We start from the raw sequence: 18520 nt of genomic DNA on the forward strand, positions 1-18520 counted from the left end.
GCTACAACAGGAGATATCTGGGTTCCACTTCTGTCAGCAAAGATCAGGAATTTGAGGCCGTAGTGGGTACAGGCTTAACAAAACTGGACAGCAGGAGCTTGGAAAAACATAATCTAGTCAAAAGCTTCATTTATATGATGGAAGTGGTCTCCTCCAGGATGACTCCACCCTCATCCACAGGGAACAAGAGCTCACAAAATGGTTTGATGGTATGAGAATAATGTATATTATATAATATGGCATCACAAGATCTAAACCCAGTTAAATACCTATGGGAGATTTTGGACTGCCATTTCAAACAGCGCTCTCTACCACCATCAACCAGTACCATTAGAGGGAATATCTTTCGGAAGAAATGTTCATCCCTCCAGAACCATTGCAGAGACTTGTAGAATCTATGATGAGCACTGAAACTTGTTGGTTTTTCCTATATTTTGTCATCCATTTGTATACAAAAGAGCTTCAATTTATTGCTTTACATCTTCACTTACAGTGCACAGCCAAACAAACTCACAGTGAAACGGGAACTACACAAGTCACTATGAGAACTTTTACCGAATTTTACAAGGTAAAGCCGGGATCTCGATGGGCACAGCTTACAAGCAGATAATAAAAATTATTTGGCACATGGCCATACTGAATAAAGAGAAATAATTATTAGTCAAACCGAAACCTTGAATACATTTTTAGTTCTACTTCCTGTAACTATATCTATAGACATTCTCAGAATTATGCAGGAACAGTCGGAGGGAAGACAAGGGATGATACGAAGTGTCAGCAAAAGACCGGACACCCGGACACACGGACACACACCAAGCAGCTAGGTTAAAATCAGTAGGGCTGGGATCCTCTTTAATGGTGTCCAGTTAGGACATCACACAAGTTCATTTTGCATAATTTCTGACATTGCAAATATAGAAATTTACTTCTCTCATCTTGCTTTCTCCCATTTCAGGCATGTATCTACCATAAGCAAAGACAAAGATAGATGTGGGGTTTTTCCTTGTAAAGTACCAGATGCTGCAATAACATAATATACAATAATGCCATATTCTTGTTTGATTGTTTTGCATAAATTCGTAAATTTACAAATGTGGCATTTGTTCTGTTAGAACTTTCAATGGATAAAACACAAGGGGACATATAAAACATGATTACTGACAAAAGTAGAAAACACTTAACACTATTAGTGGTATGACAATGTTATGCTACATAACAGACATCTCAGTCTTTATATATCTGTGACATACACACACCGACACTGCAGAAGTTATATAATCTCAGAACTGACATTCAGTCATCGACATGGACATGAGAGCTGCTTTTGGATTCAGTCGTTGGTATCAAATGTAGAACCCCAACCCTAATTTGGTATTAAGCTTTTTTTTTTTTTTAATAACGCTGGAAATGTACTAATACAATTCTGTGCAATGGTTAAAAAAAAAGGAGTGACTGGGGGAATATTTCACTCCTAGATGACATTTGTAGAAATTTTGGGATGTGTCCGTTAGTGGAGGGTTTTCTTCTTCCACCACTACCTGTGGATGGGAAGGTGCAGGCCGTTGAGGGACGACAGGAGAGGGTGGTACTCCAACTGAGCCAAGAGGGAAAAGTGATCAGAGGGGATGTGTGGGTGGGGGCATCCGGTGATGCAATTATCCGCCAACCACTGGGTCTCAAGAGGACCCAGCAGGCCCAGCACATTCATGTGGGTCTTTGAGAAGAAAATGTAATCGATCACACCCTGAAATGAAAGAAGTGATGGCTGTTATAGAATGTGTCTTTTCTTTAAACACAATTTAATGTAATGAACACCTCTGCTTCTGAACTGGTCACACCACTTAAATGTTGATGGTGTGTGAAATAGAATGACTCTATAATAGGGCTACATATGCAAGAAAAATTTTAAAAACTGTTATGTGTGATGTCTTGGGAAAAACCATCAGAGGTCACCGAAGGTGGCTTTGGCTGTAAATACCAAAACACTTTTAACACTCTAAGCCTAGTGTATGTTATTATGCAAAGGATCAACAACACCTCAGCATTCTGGAAGAATTTCACAATTAGTAATTGCAGTCAAAGCAAAGCAGACTGTGCTCTCTGGAAACAGATTATTCCTACAATACACGTAACGTGATAAAACATCCTATATATAAACTCCGCAAAAGGACTTCATTGCTAGCAGCACATAACAAAAACCAACACTGCAGTAAACACAAGCTAGGCAAGGAAATTATGTAGACAACCAAAAGTGAATGAAAATGCCCTCTTACCCAGTATACTGTTCTTGACGATAAGCAACGGCGAGAGATTCTATAGCCGTGAAACCAAACCCACTCTCTACTGCAACCATACTCGATCCAAGGTAATAAATGTAGCTTGCTAATGTTCTAAAGAATGCAACCAATAGGCTATGCATGTCTGCATGAACACACACACGCTTTTCATGACTACTATTTAAATCAGGGAAACAAACCGAGCTAAATAAAATGTTCCATGATCTCCCTGATTGATTAATACTAAATTGTTTACTCATTTGGTACTGATGAATACCGGAAACCATGAAAAAAAAATGAGTATTGATGCATCCCTACTCAAAACAATATGTAGGTCAAGGGTTCCAGATTCCAGTTCTGGAGAGCAAGAGTCCAGCTCAGGTTTCCAGGTTTAGCAGATACCTGTATGTTAGAGGACGGAAACTGTACTGGGCATTGGCCTTCCAAGACCAGAATTGGGAATCCCTGATAAACTATAGCATAGCTCTTCACCTTAAAGTCATAGGTGTAATTAGTGTAAGGCATCAGATTGCTCTCATAGGCGCTCTTCAGCTGGAAACTGTGGGTGATGCTGCCGTCTGGTTTGCTGTTCTTGCCGTTGCAGCTGAAGTTGGTCAGACACTCACTGTAGCGTAGCTCTTTGAAGTCTTTGTGATTCTCAGCAACCCCGCCATTGCTCAGGTATTCCACAACACCTTCAAAAGCATAATTTTTTTTTTTTAAATCTTAGCTCAATAAATAGCCAGCATTAATCTGGATCAATGACAACAGGCAATGTTAGAAAAAAAAACCCATCCTGAAATAGTTTCATTATAAAAAAGAAAAAGAAAAAAGAGAAGCACGACAATTTAAGCCAGTTGATTACACTAGTGGTTTTACTGTGGTTCCGGTTTCTCTATTGGAGTCTAATATAAGGCTTGGAAATGTCCCAAAATCAAAATATCCAGTAACACAAGCCATTATGTAATAATAATAATAATAATAATCTGATTTTAAACACCACAAACAACTACATATGGCAAAAGGAGTCCTGAAAGAGAAAAAAAAGGAAAAAAAATCTTAAAGTAGTTTATACAGTCATGTAAAAAAGTAAGTACACCCAATTGGCTTTTTTATGGTGATGTGACACCACCACAGGTTGCACTTTCATAGGCACAGTTGAAATAGTGCCTATGAAAGTTGATATTCTTGAACAAAACCACAAGGAAAATTCTCTTTTTCAATCATTTATTCAACAGAAATATCAATTGATGTGATATTCCTCTGTGGATAAAGTACATCCTTGGCCTCTCAAGCTAGTATTGCCTCCTTTAGCAGAAATAACTTCTTGTTGTTTTGCATAATTGTCCACCAGGCTTGCTGGAACTTTTGACCCCTCTTCCATGCAATATTCTTTCAGTTGCACAATGATTGAGGGTTTTCTTGCATGTACTGCCCGTTTCAAATCCCCCAACATTTCAATGGGATTCAAATCCAGCCTTTGACTAGGCCATTCCATAACCCTCCATGTCTTCTTTTTGAGCCATTCCTTTGGATTTTCTAGTGTGTTGAAAGTTCCACTTTCAGTTCAACTTCAACTTTCAGACAGATGGCCTCACATTATCTTCAAGCACTCTGATATGATGCAGAATTCATAGTTGAATCAATGAATGCAAGCTGTCCAGTCCTAAGGAAGTGAAGCAACCCCAAACCATAACATTTCCACCACCATGCATGACAGTTGGTATGAGATGCTTCTCCTGAAAAGCTGTCTTTGGTCTGCACTAACGTGTCTGCTGTTACTGTGGCCAAACAACTCTATCTTTGATTCATCTGTCCAGAGCACATCATTCCAAAAGGCCTGGTCTTTGCCTATATGCTTATTGGCAAACTGTAGTCTCGCAAAGGCTTTTTCCTGGCACGCCGCCCATGCAGGTTAAATTTCTACAATCTCTTTCTGATTGTAGAAGCATGCACTTTGACACCAACAGTTGCAAGACTTACTAGCAGATCCTGTGATGAAATTAAGGTTTTTGTAGACTTCATGTTGCATCAGATGGTCTGGTCTTTGGAATTTGCTGGGACGGCCAGTCCTGGACTAACTGGGAATCGTTTGAAATCTGAGCCATTTGTAGATGATTTTCCTTACAGTGGAATGATGTATTTCAAATAATTTGGAGATCTTTTTAAATCCCTTGCCAGACTCATAGGCATCCACAACCTTTTTTCTGAAGGCCTTACAGAACTCTTTAGATCTTGGCATGATGACACCACACACTGCAATAGCAAAGGGAACACCAGACACTAGATATGAGAGGAGTATAAATAAGACAGGTTCCACCTGCACTCCCTAAGCAGGTTCTAATCACTGACACCCAATCTTGAACACCTGATTCAAATTTTATGGATTTGAAGGTATGATAAATGTAGTGGTGCATTTACTTTTTCCATGTGACTGATTTTTTTTTTTTTTCCATTTAAATTTCTATAAAATGTCATTTTATGTGTCATTTGATAATGTATTTGATAGAGTGTATTAACTTTATTAATAAGCACTGTTTCAAAGAGGGTCAAATGTTTGCTTGACCAAATATGTCAAAAAAGCCAACAATTTTACATGGGACGTACTTATTTTTTCACCTGATTGTAAAGAGAAAAAGAAAAAAGAGAAGCAAGACAATTGAACTTGTTTTAATTTACACAAGTGGTTTTACCGCAGTTTCGGTTTCTCTAGCAGAGTCTAAAATAAGGCTTGAAAATGTCCCAATATCCAGTAATACAAGCCCTTATGTAATAAGAAACATATTATCAATACCACAAACAACTATATATGGCAAAATGAAGATTTATAAACCAAGGGATTTTTGGTCTTTACTGAAAAATGGTGGCTGGTCAAATGAAAAAGAAAGGAAAAAAAAGGTAGCTATTAATTTGTATTAAAAAAAGATTCCGTTGTCAGTCTTCGTGCTATACTGGGTAAATTGGTCTTTCCCTTACCATGTAATGATGCTGCTTGTGTTATTAAGTTAATCTCACATCTAATTTGCTTGAAAAGGCAAAATTTGACACATTCTTTGGTGCTTTGTTATCAGAATAAACAGCTTCTTGGTGATCATACCAGAGTCTGGAAGCGAGTTGAGGTCAGCACATAGGACAATAGGGAAGGAGCTGGAGTCTGAGCTGGATGAGGTGGACCCAGTGGAGCTTAACGCCCTCTCAGCGATGCTTTTCAGCTCGGACAGGAACATGACGGTCTGGATGAGTTTGACGTCTGAGTATTCGGGGTCCCAGTGCATGTGAGCGTTAGCCACCAACAGAAGCTGCTTTTCTGACGGTGGTTTCAAGCCTGCAGTACAACATTAACAGATTACCCTCAATTAAACAGCATGGACAACACAAAGTGATGGAGGTCTTTCAAAGAGCATGAAGAAAATCTTTCATTAATTACCAAAAGACTCTTAATAACAAGAGACTCTAAAAGTCCTATTTTAGATCAGTCAAATTTAACAGATCAGTTTGGAAATCTACAAATTGCTTTTGGAATTATTATCAGTAATTGAGAGGCACCAACTTAACACATAAATTTATCACTCAGCTTGTGCCATGTCCATGAGTTTTTAAGTCTCCACCACATCTTGACTTTATAATATCTCCAATTTTCCCAACAATTTCTTTTTTATTTGTTTTTATTTATATATTTGGGGAATGAGGAGGGGGTGATTATAAACAGATCTGTTTACGTAGGCATATCAAGCATTATGATGACGGTGATGGAAATAACGATGAAAGCACCATTGCACATAGTATCATTTGTGATGGTGACACCTTGCTTCAACTGACCATGAGCATGGAAGTAATCCTGCCATATGTGCGAAAGTCCATAAAAGAGTGAAAAATGGCATGCTCAAGATTCTGATTTAGGCCCTTTGTTTTCTCTGGATATGTAATTTGTAAAACATGACTTTGGCAAGTAGATGCAAGTAGTTTTAAAGGCAAAAGTTTGGCTGAACAAGAACTATCTTCACCACATTTATGATAAAATCATAAAATGAAAGCATCAATGGTAGGTTTCCATTCTGCCCACAATGATTTCACCCGAGTGCTTGATTTTTCTGTGAAACCAAATATTACAGTTAAGAACAACGTTGTAAACCTTGATGCAGGTCTGTAAGCTACAGTTTGTTCCTGTGTGAACACATTGGCTCCACTTGTCATGCACATCTGGCGTGAAAGTGATTGAACAGAGTGTTGCAAGCGGTGCCTCTGTGGTTCTAAAGCAGCATGATTACCACGTGTGAAACCGATTCATATGGATACATATTTCTGCAGCATGCAGAACTTCCTTTCTTCATAAGCTACACAAAGTGTTAAATGACTCATTAATGCCTGTAACAAATGCTGCAAATTCACACCTCTTAATCACATTCTGATCTTTCCTATCTCAAACTAGAATATGGAAACTCACTTTGAAATTGATGACTGTCTTGCAAAATATATAGTGCCTGTGGAAAGTCTGAGTACAGAGTGGGTTCTTGCTAGAGGCTTATCGATTGTGTCAAACAAAACTTTAGGCCTATCGCTTGCTTTATTGATTATTGTGGAAACATAATTAGATCACACAGAGTTCAGAGCAGTTTTGTATGTGTTGAGGTGATCAGTAAAAGCTAGATGGTACACAGTAAGACCAGTTTTCCTATAAAGCCGCTCAAGCCGTCTACCAATTACTTTTAAGGCCCTAAGCTCAGGTGTATACCAGGAGGACGTTGCGAGGAGCGTGCTTAAGCAAAATATGTTGTATTTTGAGAGTATCATTGAAGGACAGAAGATATCAAAACATCAGAAATTGTAGATGAAGCAATGGAAGCAGAAAAGTAATGCTGCATCAGCAGATTTAAGGTCCCGATAGGATATCATTGTGTTTGGATCATTTTCAACTCCGGTTTCTTAAAAAGATAACATCGACTCATTTGTACAGACAGTATATATATCAGCTGTTTTTTTTTTATTCAACATACACTCACTGTCCACTTTATTAGGAAAACCTGTACACCTGCACATTCATGCAGCTATCTATTTGCTGATCAAATGCAATCAAGTGGCAGCAGCACAACGCAAAAAAAAATAAAATCATGCAGATACAGGTCAATCGCTTCAATTAATGTTCACATCAAACATCAGAATGAAGGTGAAAAAATGTGATCTCTGTGACTTTGACTGTTGGATGGATGTTGGTACCAGAAGGGCTGGATTAAGAAGTTCCTAAACTGCAGATCTGGGATTTTCACATACAACAATCTCTACAGTGCAGGTGTAAAGGTGTTCCTAATAAACTGGATATTCAATTATCAGTTACACTATATGGCTAAAATTATGCTGACACCTAACCATAACACCAATATGTGGTTCTTCCCCAAAATGTTGCCACAATGTCTGAAGCACACAAATGTATAGAATGTCTTTGTATGTTGTGGCATTACAGAAATACATGAAGACATGGTGTGCTGAGGCTGGCGTGGAAGAACTCGAGTGGCCTGCACAGAGGCCTGATCTCAACTCCACTGAACAACTCTTTGATGAACTGAAATACCGACTGTACTTCAGATCTTCCTGCCTGACCTCACTAATGCTCACAAATCCCTAAAGTTACACACCAAAATCTAATGGAAAGAAGAGTGGAGGCTTTTATTATAGCAAAGGGAAACTAAATCTATAATGGGATGTTCAACGAGCACATGAGTGACTGGTCAGGTGTCCACATACTTTTGCAATATAGTGTATGTGGTTACAGTCTATAAATATTTTACTGTTCATCATAAAATTAGAAAGAGAGATACAGCCTTTGCTGAAGTCAAAGACATGGAGGTCTGTGATCACAGAGTGATTCTGAAGCTGCAAGTTTCTGTTATCTGCTAATGAATCATATGAAACCACAAACTACCCATTAGCATTAATAAGAAATTCTCAATTTGTTATTTACTGCCATCTAGTGGAATACAATAACTGCAACATTAGCAGACACAACTTCACTAAACGAAAGTTAACAGTCCACTAGCAACTTATCCAGCCATTATGAAATAAATTTTTACAGCCACCAATAAACCACTTAAATTGGGTAGTTTAGTAGAAGATAATAAACTAATCGCCTGGCATTCATTGGTGTCTTATGCGATAGGAGTAACACATCATGCAACACTAAAAACCAGACTGTTATTACTAGCGTCCCGTCCGAGTCTGAACTGTTTACTGCTTGCCATTTGTTGTCAGCCATGACACACACTCACTGAGCACTTTATTAGGAACACTATACTAATACTGGGTAGTGCCTTCGTTTGCTCTCAAAACAGCCTGTGCCCACTGCAGCCTCAGGTTTCAGTTCTTGGCTCACAAACATGGAACCTGTTGCTGTTGTAGACCATATAATTGTACAGAGTGGTTATCGGAGTTATTGCAGAATTACTGCTGTTCGCTGTATGCTCTTTTCTTTATTGCACCGTTCGGAGTAAACTCTAGAGACTGTTGTGTGTGAAAATCCAAGAAGATCAGCAAAGCAGACTGTCTGGCACCAACAATCATACAACATTCAAAAATCACTGTGATCACAATTTTTCCACAATTCTGAAGCTTGATGTGAACATTACCTGAAGCTGCTGGCCCGTATCGGCACGACTTTATGCACTGCTGCCAAACCGGTGATTCAATAATTGCATGAATGTGTAGGTGTTCCTAATAAAGTTCTGAACAAGTGTATTCTGTTCTATTCTTGGTTTTATTTGCATTTTCATCTCTTAATTCAAATAACCATGTTGCAACACAGCAAGTGGTCCAGACGTTACATGCTTACCTCCAGCAAACAGCTCTTTCTTCAGCTCTAGCAGCACGGCTACTCCGATGTTGTCTTTGGTCATCACCCGATTCAGCATGACCTCTGAGCCTTCAGAGTTGGCCATGGCTACTTGATTAAACTCCACTGTGTGTTTCTGAACCAGTGCAAATCTAAAAAAAAAAAAAAAAAAAAGTAAATAAAAAGTGACAACAAAAAAAAATTGTGACATTTTGACACCCACAAAAACCATAATAGCAAATATGGACTCACTTTTCTGTTTTGAAGAACACGGCGCAGCCATCCACGTGCTTCCTTTCCTGCTCAGACATGAGTTTGGCACGAGACTTTGGACAAAAATACCCGTCGTATCCACGCTCCTTTAGAGTTTCCAGAAAAAATGTGTAGTACTGTTCTGTTTCCACCTCCTGCATGAAATAGGGTGGAGAAAAAACTCGGGCTGAAGAAGCACCATGAAGAAATGAAAATAAGGCTGTGTGTAAATGTTTAAGTTTATTTACAGCAATCTGTTTACATTTTTTCCCATTCTTTAAATAATCTAAATCTCCACATAGCCCATGCCAATTTCATTTACAAGTAGAGATGCACCGATACTAAATTTCTCAGCCAATACCGATAACCGATAGTTCTGCCTTTTATGCCTTCTTTTAAATTAATAATAATTAATTTAATAAGTTGTTACACAGTACCTGGTCTCATAAACAGAAAACACATTACTCATTAACATTAACACATGAACTAAATTCTGAAGATGAAAGTAAGATTTCTTAACTTACTGAATGTTATTAATTCATATTAACATTGAATTCTAAAAATCCTCCTGTTAGTCTCACATTCACTCACCACAAACAAAAGCATTTCTACTTAATCACTGAACATCAAACTGGTAATATATAATATTAACTTAATATATTAACATTAACTGGATATGAAATACACTACTCTACAAATATACATTTCTGTGCAATATATACTTGTTTGTCAATTCATCTTCATTTAAATTTTTCATCAGTGTACTGGTGCTTTAATTCAGTGTGAGCAGCTCGAGCAGTGTGGCAAAAAATAATAATAATTAGACTCGACGCCGAAACTCCCACTTCACTTCTGATCACTTCTGCTGTAATATTTTAGCATTGCAGAGATTACAAATTGAAGTTTTGTCATCATTTTTACACAAAGCACAAAATCCATGTGTTTTCCCACCCTCTTTTCATTAACAGGATATAATCTGCCCTGATCGGATGTTTTTAAACTATCGGCCAATAGCCGATAGCGGGAAAAATAGCCTTTATCGCCTGAAAAACTTGAGTGCCTCATTCAATTTTACTGTTTCATGGAAGAAAAACTATGTCATGATTGAAAAAATATTTACGGGAAATAAGATATGAGTGACTACAACAGGCTTTCATCATTTTAATTACTGCTTTATATGCAGCTATTAAGAAACTCCTGGCTCGTATACCTGCAAACTGATAATGTCAGCATCACAGCTGGTGATCTCCTCCATGATGCCTTTCTTCCTATACTCCCAGTTGAGAGCCCAGGAAGGACAGTAGCCATACAGCTGCCTTGTTGCATATTTATCACAAAGCACGTTGTAGCACATTACTGTGAAAACAGCTAGAGGAGGGAAATTAGGAACATCTTTAGCCAGTATACTACACACATAAAAAAAAAAATAAATTTACATGACGTAATCATAAGAAAATGCACAATATTGCAAGACACACGGAAACGTCAAGTAGACATGTCCATATCGTTGAAGATTAACAATTAGAATATGATCGTTCATCGGCATACACTGAAATTTCACTGAAAGTCCAGGCCGCCCATATTACATAACCAAAAGCAAAACATAAATCACATCATATCGTATATATTCAAAACAGTGCAGTGCAAAAGGTATACACTGTCAATTCATTGTGCGGTGCTGTTGTTAATCTACTTCACAGGGCTTCTTTACACCATGAGACACTGGGTTTGTTGGGGCTACGGTAATGGTGGCAAACATATCCAAATAAAGCTAAGTGTGCCAATAAGAGAATTTTGAGCACAAACTTTAAAAAGCACACAGTACAGATCATGAGGTGATATTTATGTGTACCTGCATTCTGTTTTACTGAACTACAATGCTGTTATGTTATACCCTATGTAGTGAACACATACATTATACAAGAAGCCATTTGGAATTCAACCTAACTATGTTGGAGGAGCTTGAATAAATAAATAAACAAACAACCTGCATGACGGGTTGAAAATGAACATTAAGGTTTATAATAGAACAAGTGACATTGATGGTTTATCCGATTTATATGGTACATCTAAAGCAGGGGTGTCCAATCTTATTCTCAAAGGGCCGGTGTGGGTGTAGGTTTTCATTCCAATCAAACGGGAGCCACACCTGGTCCCACCTATTTAATCAGTTGAGCTTGGCTTTCAATAGACTCTCTGCTTGGTTAGAGTGAAAGCCTGCACCCACACCGGCCCTTTCTGGACAAGACACCCCTGATCTAAAGCATGAGCACATGCTCATTACAGGCTTATTAATATTCAAATACTTTTAAATGTGGCATTTATTCAACTGCCTAGTTTTTACAGCTAAGAAACAAACTGTTATGCTTCTGTTATTAATTAAACTGGTGTTGTTAAGTAAAACTAAATAGTTTCACATGGCTGGCAGATTGACTAATCCATGACTTGGTTTTTTTAATGTTTAATGGATAAGATACAAAGTTACTCAAAATGCCTACTACCATAAAACATTTCATTCTAGATTCAATGATAGTGAGACTGATGACTGTAATCAAAACTACAAAGTTGGTAATGTTTTGCTATTGAACAACTGGTCGGGGAAACGTTCTGTACCTGAGGGCATCATTTGGTCTCGCTCCCTCAGTGTGATCCAAGGTCTTTGAGGGAGTTGTTCTGGGTGGACTGATTTCACAAACATATACACACACACACAAATGAGTGTATTATTTAAGAACTTGCTCAAACATTACTAAATGACCACTGCGAAGATTTACCAGTTGTTACAATATACAGTATTTGAACTCCTCAACAGAGACATCACCTGCAAGATTGTCTAGCATGTAATTCAATAGTTTTCTTGTGCCATCAGGCTCCTGGTAGAGGTTGAGTATATCCTGGGACAGCGGGTTACCTGTGAATATTACACGTCACGTTAGAAAAGTGTGTGAGGACGACGAACGCTGAAAATAAGCTGAAACGTTTGAAACGATATCTAAATGAAACAGAAAGAGACGTGCCTTTGAGACCGAGAGTTTGTAAGCGAAACAGCCGTCCAAGTTCGTAAGGCAAAACCCGTAAACAGTTGTTGTTCAAAAGCAATTCCCTGTGGAAATCATGAAAAGAGCTTTATAGCATACACAAGAACATTCATCTGGAATCCAATGTTTCTGTTGGATTGTGTTTATTGTAGGAAACAGTCAGTAATTAAGACCAGAAGAGAATGTGTTCCCGTTCGGAGCCTTTCTTTATACCTTATTTGGGATCTGTTTTTGCCATCTGTGGTTGCCTTGCTTATTTGTGAAACCCACAATTCTGCAAAGCTGCTTTGTGACAATGTTGTAAAAAAAAATAAAAATAATAATAATAATAATAATTAATTAAAAATAAATAAATAAATAAATAAATAAATAGAAGATGATGTTGAAATATATTTCGACGGAATTTAATTAAATTACTGTTTTCTGAACGGTCTTTGAAAAGTATTATTAAAAGAGTATACCAAATATGGACAGTGGAAATAATTTGTATGCGTGCATGACTGTTATAAAATAGCACACTGTATACATAAAAGTCAGAACATGTTCATGCATGGCCTTCAGAATGAAGGCGTCTCTGGCACATATTCACTGAGAGACAGTCTAAATATTGAGATAAGTCGCTCTATCAGTCATTAGAGATTAAGATGTTTGTACTGTCTTTGTTTTACTGGCAGGACAAACATAAAACTTACTGGTGCAGATTATAGTATTTTTTTTTTTTTTTTTTTTAGTTTGAACAGATCCTCTCTATACAGAACGGCACTCATAAAATAATGTGGAACACACTATCCTCAAGCTAAATATGAACGGTATGTACGATATGTGCTGTTATAACCTAGAAAAACTAAAATGCTTAATATCTTTTCATTGTTTCATTTCAGCACAATCTCAACTCTGCCCCTGAACACATTTTATACTAGTCCATCATTACTTGAACACTAGAGATCGACCGAAATTGATTTTTTTAAATAACCGATACAGATATTTGCATGTTTATGCGCCCGATAACCGATAAGCAGAACCAATATTTATTTATTGTTTTACTTCTGTTTTAGACACAATGATAACAGCACTGAACTGAACAAACTGTTTTATTTATAACAATTTAGTCAATTTCACTTCCTCCTTGCAAACAAAACAAAACTCTTATTTATACAACAAAAAATAAAGGGGTGTGAAAGAGTGCAAAAAATGAACAAAAAAAAGGTACTAAAGTGTCTTTTTTTTTTTTTTTTTTTTTTAAATAAAAGCATCGATGAGGTAAACAGATTACGTGACTCTGTGAGTTTGTCTATATTTCTTAGCACCAAGCTGCTTAAACTACATATCATACATTTATGTAACACATCTAATTCGTACGTTAACGGCTGTTATAGCGGTCCTGCACACAATGCTCAAAACGTCCACAAGATGGCGCCATTTATCGGTAGATCCGATATTTTAAAAACCGATAACCGATTAGGGAAAAATTTTTGATATCAGGGAAAATATTGGTAAAACCGATCATCGGTCGATCACTTTTGTCATCATTTCATAAAGTGATATATTTTAAATAAAAGATCCAACATGTAGTAAATTACTGTTGAAATGTTATATTGGTGAAAACTGAACTCTACCTGAGAGACACCATGTTGCCGAGTTCTGCTGGCAGGCTGCGTAGTTTGTTGGAGGACAGATTCAGGTAGACCAGGTGAGGGAGCTTGGCGATTTCAGGAGGGAGTCGGCTGAGGTTGTTGTTGTTGATGTGCAGAGCGGTCAGATGGGTGAGTGTCCATAGCGAACTGCTCAGGTTTCTCACCCGCCCTGTCCAAAATCAATGATGAAGAATTCTTTAAATCCTACGAGAGATCAACTTAAATCTGCATTAACGTGATCAAACAGGCTATTAACCAAAAAATAATGCTTATGTGAGTGGAATAGAGAACACTTTCTCAAAGCAGTGTATTAGATGCTTAACTAATAAGCCAAATAGAAAATAATTAAAGCCACATGCAGAAGAACAAACCGGTAATCTCTAACTCAGCCCAGTGCGACTTCTTCCCACTGGCTGCCTCCTCTGCCGACATGATAGTGTACAGCCTGCGCGGGTCTGGAGGCTCATATTTCTCCTTTGGCATACCTGTTAATCTGGAAAACAAAAAGACATCAGACCTGTGCCATGCGCACAAACAATTTCCCTTCTTAAGTGTGTGATCAGACACTAGATCTGACACTTTTACTGCAGATAGGAATCTATAGAATACCTATTCACATCTAGTCTCAGCCTTGGATGCTTCAAACATCCAAATCTTTTGTACACTTTTCTGGCTACGAGCTTCAAAACGTTGAAAGTTGCAGTCTGACTGACTCAGCATTGGCGTGTAAACAAACTTCTGAATTCCAAACACTTTTCTGAATTGTTACTGGTAGCACTGGCCGGCAGGACGATATAACGTTCTGCATTTACTAACAAAACGTACCAGACTGTCTTGCAAGTGCTAGCTTTTGAAACTAGGTCATACCTGACTTGTCTTCAGTACCAGCTGACTGGATGAACAGAAAAGGCACCTTTCCTTTCACTGGGTTCGTTATGTAAACCTTTCAACAAGTGAGCTTTTGTAATCTGATATCCAAAGCAACGTTAAGAACCTGTGTATTACATTCATGAACAAGCAAACTGCTTGGGTAGTTTACAATCATATTCAGATCAGCTGGTGTAAAATTCTATATTAAACAAAGTGTGAATGAGTTAATGCACTCTAAGACCTAATACTTCTTGGCAGAAAGTTAATCATCCATATCTTGCTAGGAAATCAGAACCTGGGCAAGATTCAAATAATAGCACACTCACACTGGCTCACATTGGAACAATTAAACAAATTAGAAGAATAAAGCACTGGAAAAATCTTAAATAAACTAATAGTGCCAATCCTGAGTACCTGTATCGGAGCTGATAATCTACATTGCTGGACTGGTATCCAAACGAATCTGACATTTTCCAATCCACTTAAACACACTGTGTTAAAGAACTTCACCATCACACCTCCCATGTTTTCACATTAGAAGCAGGAAGAGCCTTTGTTCGGTTAAAACAAGGATGTTGGTAACAGATCAATATCAGGTCTCAGCTCATAGTCAGAGTGGAATCTGCCCCAGTGTGCAAGAGCACCCCGTTGTATGTTTTATTCGCAACATGTCCACATTTCACAGGATTTACAGGATACTGAGACTTTAATGAACATGCAGTATTTGTAATAACTTATGCTAGGCACTGAAGAACTACAGAACAACATACAGGCATATCTCTTGAATTTGCGATTAGTTAAGCAGACAAGGTCGGGTGGGTCTCTCCTCACAAGATAGCAGGCTGCTGCTACACGACAACTGTCAACTGTCTATATGCAAGTAACTAAAAACAGCACTAAATATATATCAATCATTTCTGAACACTGGAGGAAACTGCCTCATTTGGAACAGAATGAGTAATAGGAGTTCATTTACTTTCTATGCAGCTCTAATGCAGCTGTTGCAAAGCAGAACAATATAAATGCACTTTGACCAGTGCAATCATGGCAAGCAAAATCCACACTTAGCTTTAGGCCATGTGGAATATTTCCCCAACTTACTCATATCAGCTGTACACATTGTAACCCGATCGGTGTGATACACAGATTGGGCACTAATGCCGGCCAACAGCTGGAACCTGATCGCAGGAGTTACAACAGGTCATGGGGCTTAAAAACAAGCCAGGTGTAAAGATTAAATATATATATATATATATATATATATATATATATATATATATATATATATATATATATATATATATATATATATATATATATATATATATATATATATATACATACATACACACACACACACATACATATACCTACACACACACACACTCACATACAGTGCTGTGAAAAAGTATTTATGTTCATCTCATACTAAACAGTTTTAGATCTTCAAATGAAATGCAACATAAAACAAAGGCAACCTGAGTAAACACACAATACAGTGTTTTTTTTTTTTGTTTTTTATTGAAGCAAAAAGTTATCCAACAACTATCACCAATGTGAAAAACTAATTGCGCCCTTAAACTTAAAATGTGGTTGTGCCACCTTTAGCAGCAATAACTGCAACCGAACACTTCCAATAACTGGAGATCAGTCTTTCACTTACTTCTAGGACTAGGACTTACTCCTGTGCTTTGGATCATTGTCCTGCTGCATAATCCAGTTACACTTGAGTTTCAAGTTATGGACTGAAGACCGGACATTCTTCTTTAGGATTTTCTGGTAGAGAGCAGAATTCATGTTTCCCTCAATTATTGCAAGTTGCCCAGTTCCTGAAGCAGCAAAGCATCCCCACACCATCACCCTTCCACCACCATGCTTGACCATAGGTATGAGGTGAAATTCTGTGTTTGGTTTACGCCAGATGTAACAGGAGCTGTCTTCCAAACAGTTCCACTTTCGACTCTTCAATCCACAGAATTTTGTCCAAAAAGGTTTGAGGATCATCAAAGCGTGTTTTGGCAAAATGCCTAGTGCTTAGCACGTCTGCCTCGCACCTCCGAGGTTGGGGTTCAAATCCCACCTCTGCTTTTTGTGCACACAGCTTGCATGTTCTCCCTGGGTGGGGGATTCCTCTGGGGCCTCCGGTTTCCTCCCCAAGTCCAAAGACATGCATTGTAGGCTGATTGACATTTCTGAATTGTCCGCAATGTGTGTGTGTGCACTGCGATGGGTTAGCACTCCGTCCAGGTCCCCCTACACTGCCTTGTGCCTCAGATGACCTACCACTTCCACCTCAATTCTGCAGTATGGAACCACTGGACACTGTGGATTCTGCGCTATCCCATAAGGCAACCGGACTGGTGCAGAAGAGCTGTCAGAGTCCGTACCACATAGTACGTCCAGATTGTATTCATGCTTACCGTTTCTACTGATCAGTACATTTATTTACCAGCTGGCAAAGATGGTCTAGCGGTTGAGCAGATCAGGCTGTTTTGGTAGCTGGCCAGAATAAAAACTGGATTTTTTCAGTGTGTGTGTGTGTATATATATATATATATATATATATATATATATATATATATATATATATATATGTGTGTGTGTGTGTGTGTGTGTGTGTGTGTGCACGCACAGTACTTTGCTTGCATAGATTAGGGTTAGGACTTTTGTCTGAAACTTTCTGTTTCTGGAAACGTTGTGTACTCTGGTTAATTTATTATTATTATTATTATTATTATTATTATTATTATTATTAAAGTGCACTGCAATTAGTCCCTGTATTCTTCCTCAGTATTGTGCATATATTTATATACTATATGTGTCATGTGTCAAGTGTTGAAAAGTGAAGAAACAGAAGCCCAATGTGAAGCAAAAAGATCATCTGCAAAATGTTTTAAACAGAAAAGTTTTAATCCGAGTACAAGAAGTTGTTGTTGTTTTTATATTTGGTTACCAGCCAAAGCGGACAGGTGAACTATTACACCGACAGGCTGCTGTTCAAGCAAACTACATTCCAAAACTGCAAATGTTTCCGTTTAAAAAATAAATAAAAATTAAATAAATAACTAAAAGTCAGTACCTCACTGCATTGCCCGGGGCTCTCACTGTTCCCTGGTTATTAACAGGACACTTATACCGTTAGCTAGCAGTGCTAAGTCTCTCCTTGGGACTTGGGATAATTTTGACACCGTGACAGCTGCAAAAAAGCACATAGCAAACATAAAAATTACATCATGTAGCTAAGCAGAAGTTGCTTACCTGCATTCGGAAGGTGGTAACGCAAATGTTGGGGTGATATTTTCCCAGACATGCAGCCAAAGCTCGTCTTCTCCACTGTTCAGTCTCCCAACAGGCAGATGGAAGGACAACAATCATGGCTCCCGCTCGACTCAAAGCGCCCATTCGCGTCATTTTTTTTTCTGCTACCGCATTTCGTGTAACGCACTTGGATTGGCTGCTGGTTTATATAAACAAGCATGCGACATTCTTTATTGGGTATACAGCACGTGAGGATTAACTACTAACCAATCGCTGCGGGGAGGCGGGGTCTTCCTGAATGCGGGTGTGTAAAATAACTCTCTGCATTCCCAGGTCTGAAATAGCCACTGGGAAAGTTTGTAAACAGGCACT

General features: G+C 38.2%; 1 protein-coding gene across 1 annotated transcript; it reads right to left on the reverse strand.

Moving 5' to 3' along the window:
• Nucleotides 1-821: 821 nt before the first annotated feature.
• On the reverse strand, nt 822-18306 carry cnot6l (CCR4-NOT transcription complex, subunit 6-like). Its single transcript, XM_017452263.2, has 12 exons — nt 18149-18306; nt 14392-14513; nt 14003-14189; nt 12366-12451; nt 12170-12259; nt 11962-12030; nt 10559-10716; nt 9349-9503; nt 9097-9248; nt 5374-5601; nt 2769-2971; nt 822-1744 (listed from the first exon to the last, which is right to left on the reverse strand). Exons 2-12 carry the CDS (start codon nt 14501-14503, stop codon nt 1535-1537), a joined length of 1650 nt encoding a protein of 549 aa, XP_017307752.1. The 5' UTR covers nt 14504-14513; nt 18149-18306; the 3' UTR covers nt 822-1534.
• Nucleotides 18307-18520: the final 214 nt, after the last annotated feature.

The sequence above is a fragment of the Ictalurus punctatus genome, chromosome 22 (assembly GCF_001660625.3).
Source record: "Ictalurus punctatus breed USDA103 chromosome 22, Coco_2.0, whole genome shotgun sequence".
In the NCBI taxonomy this organism is placed as follows: domain Eukaryota; kingdom Metazoa; phylum Chordata; class Actinopteri; order Siluriformes; family Ictaluridae; genus Ictalurus; species Ictalurus punctatus.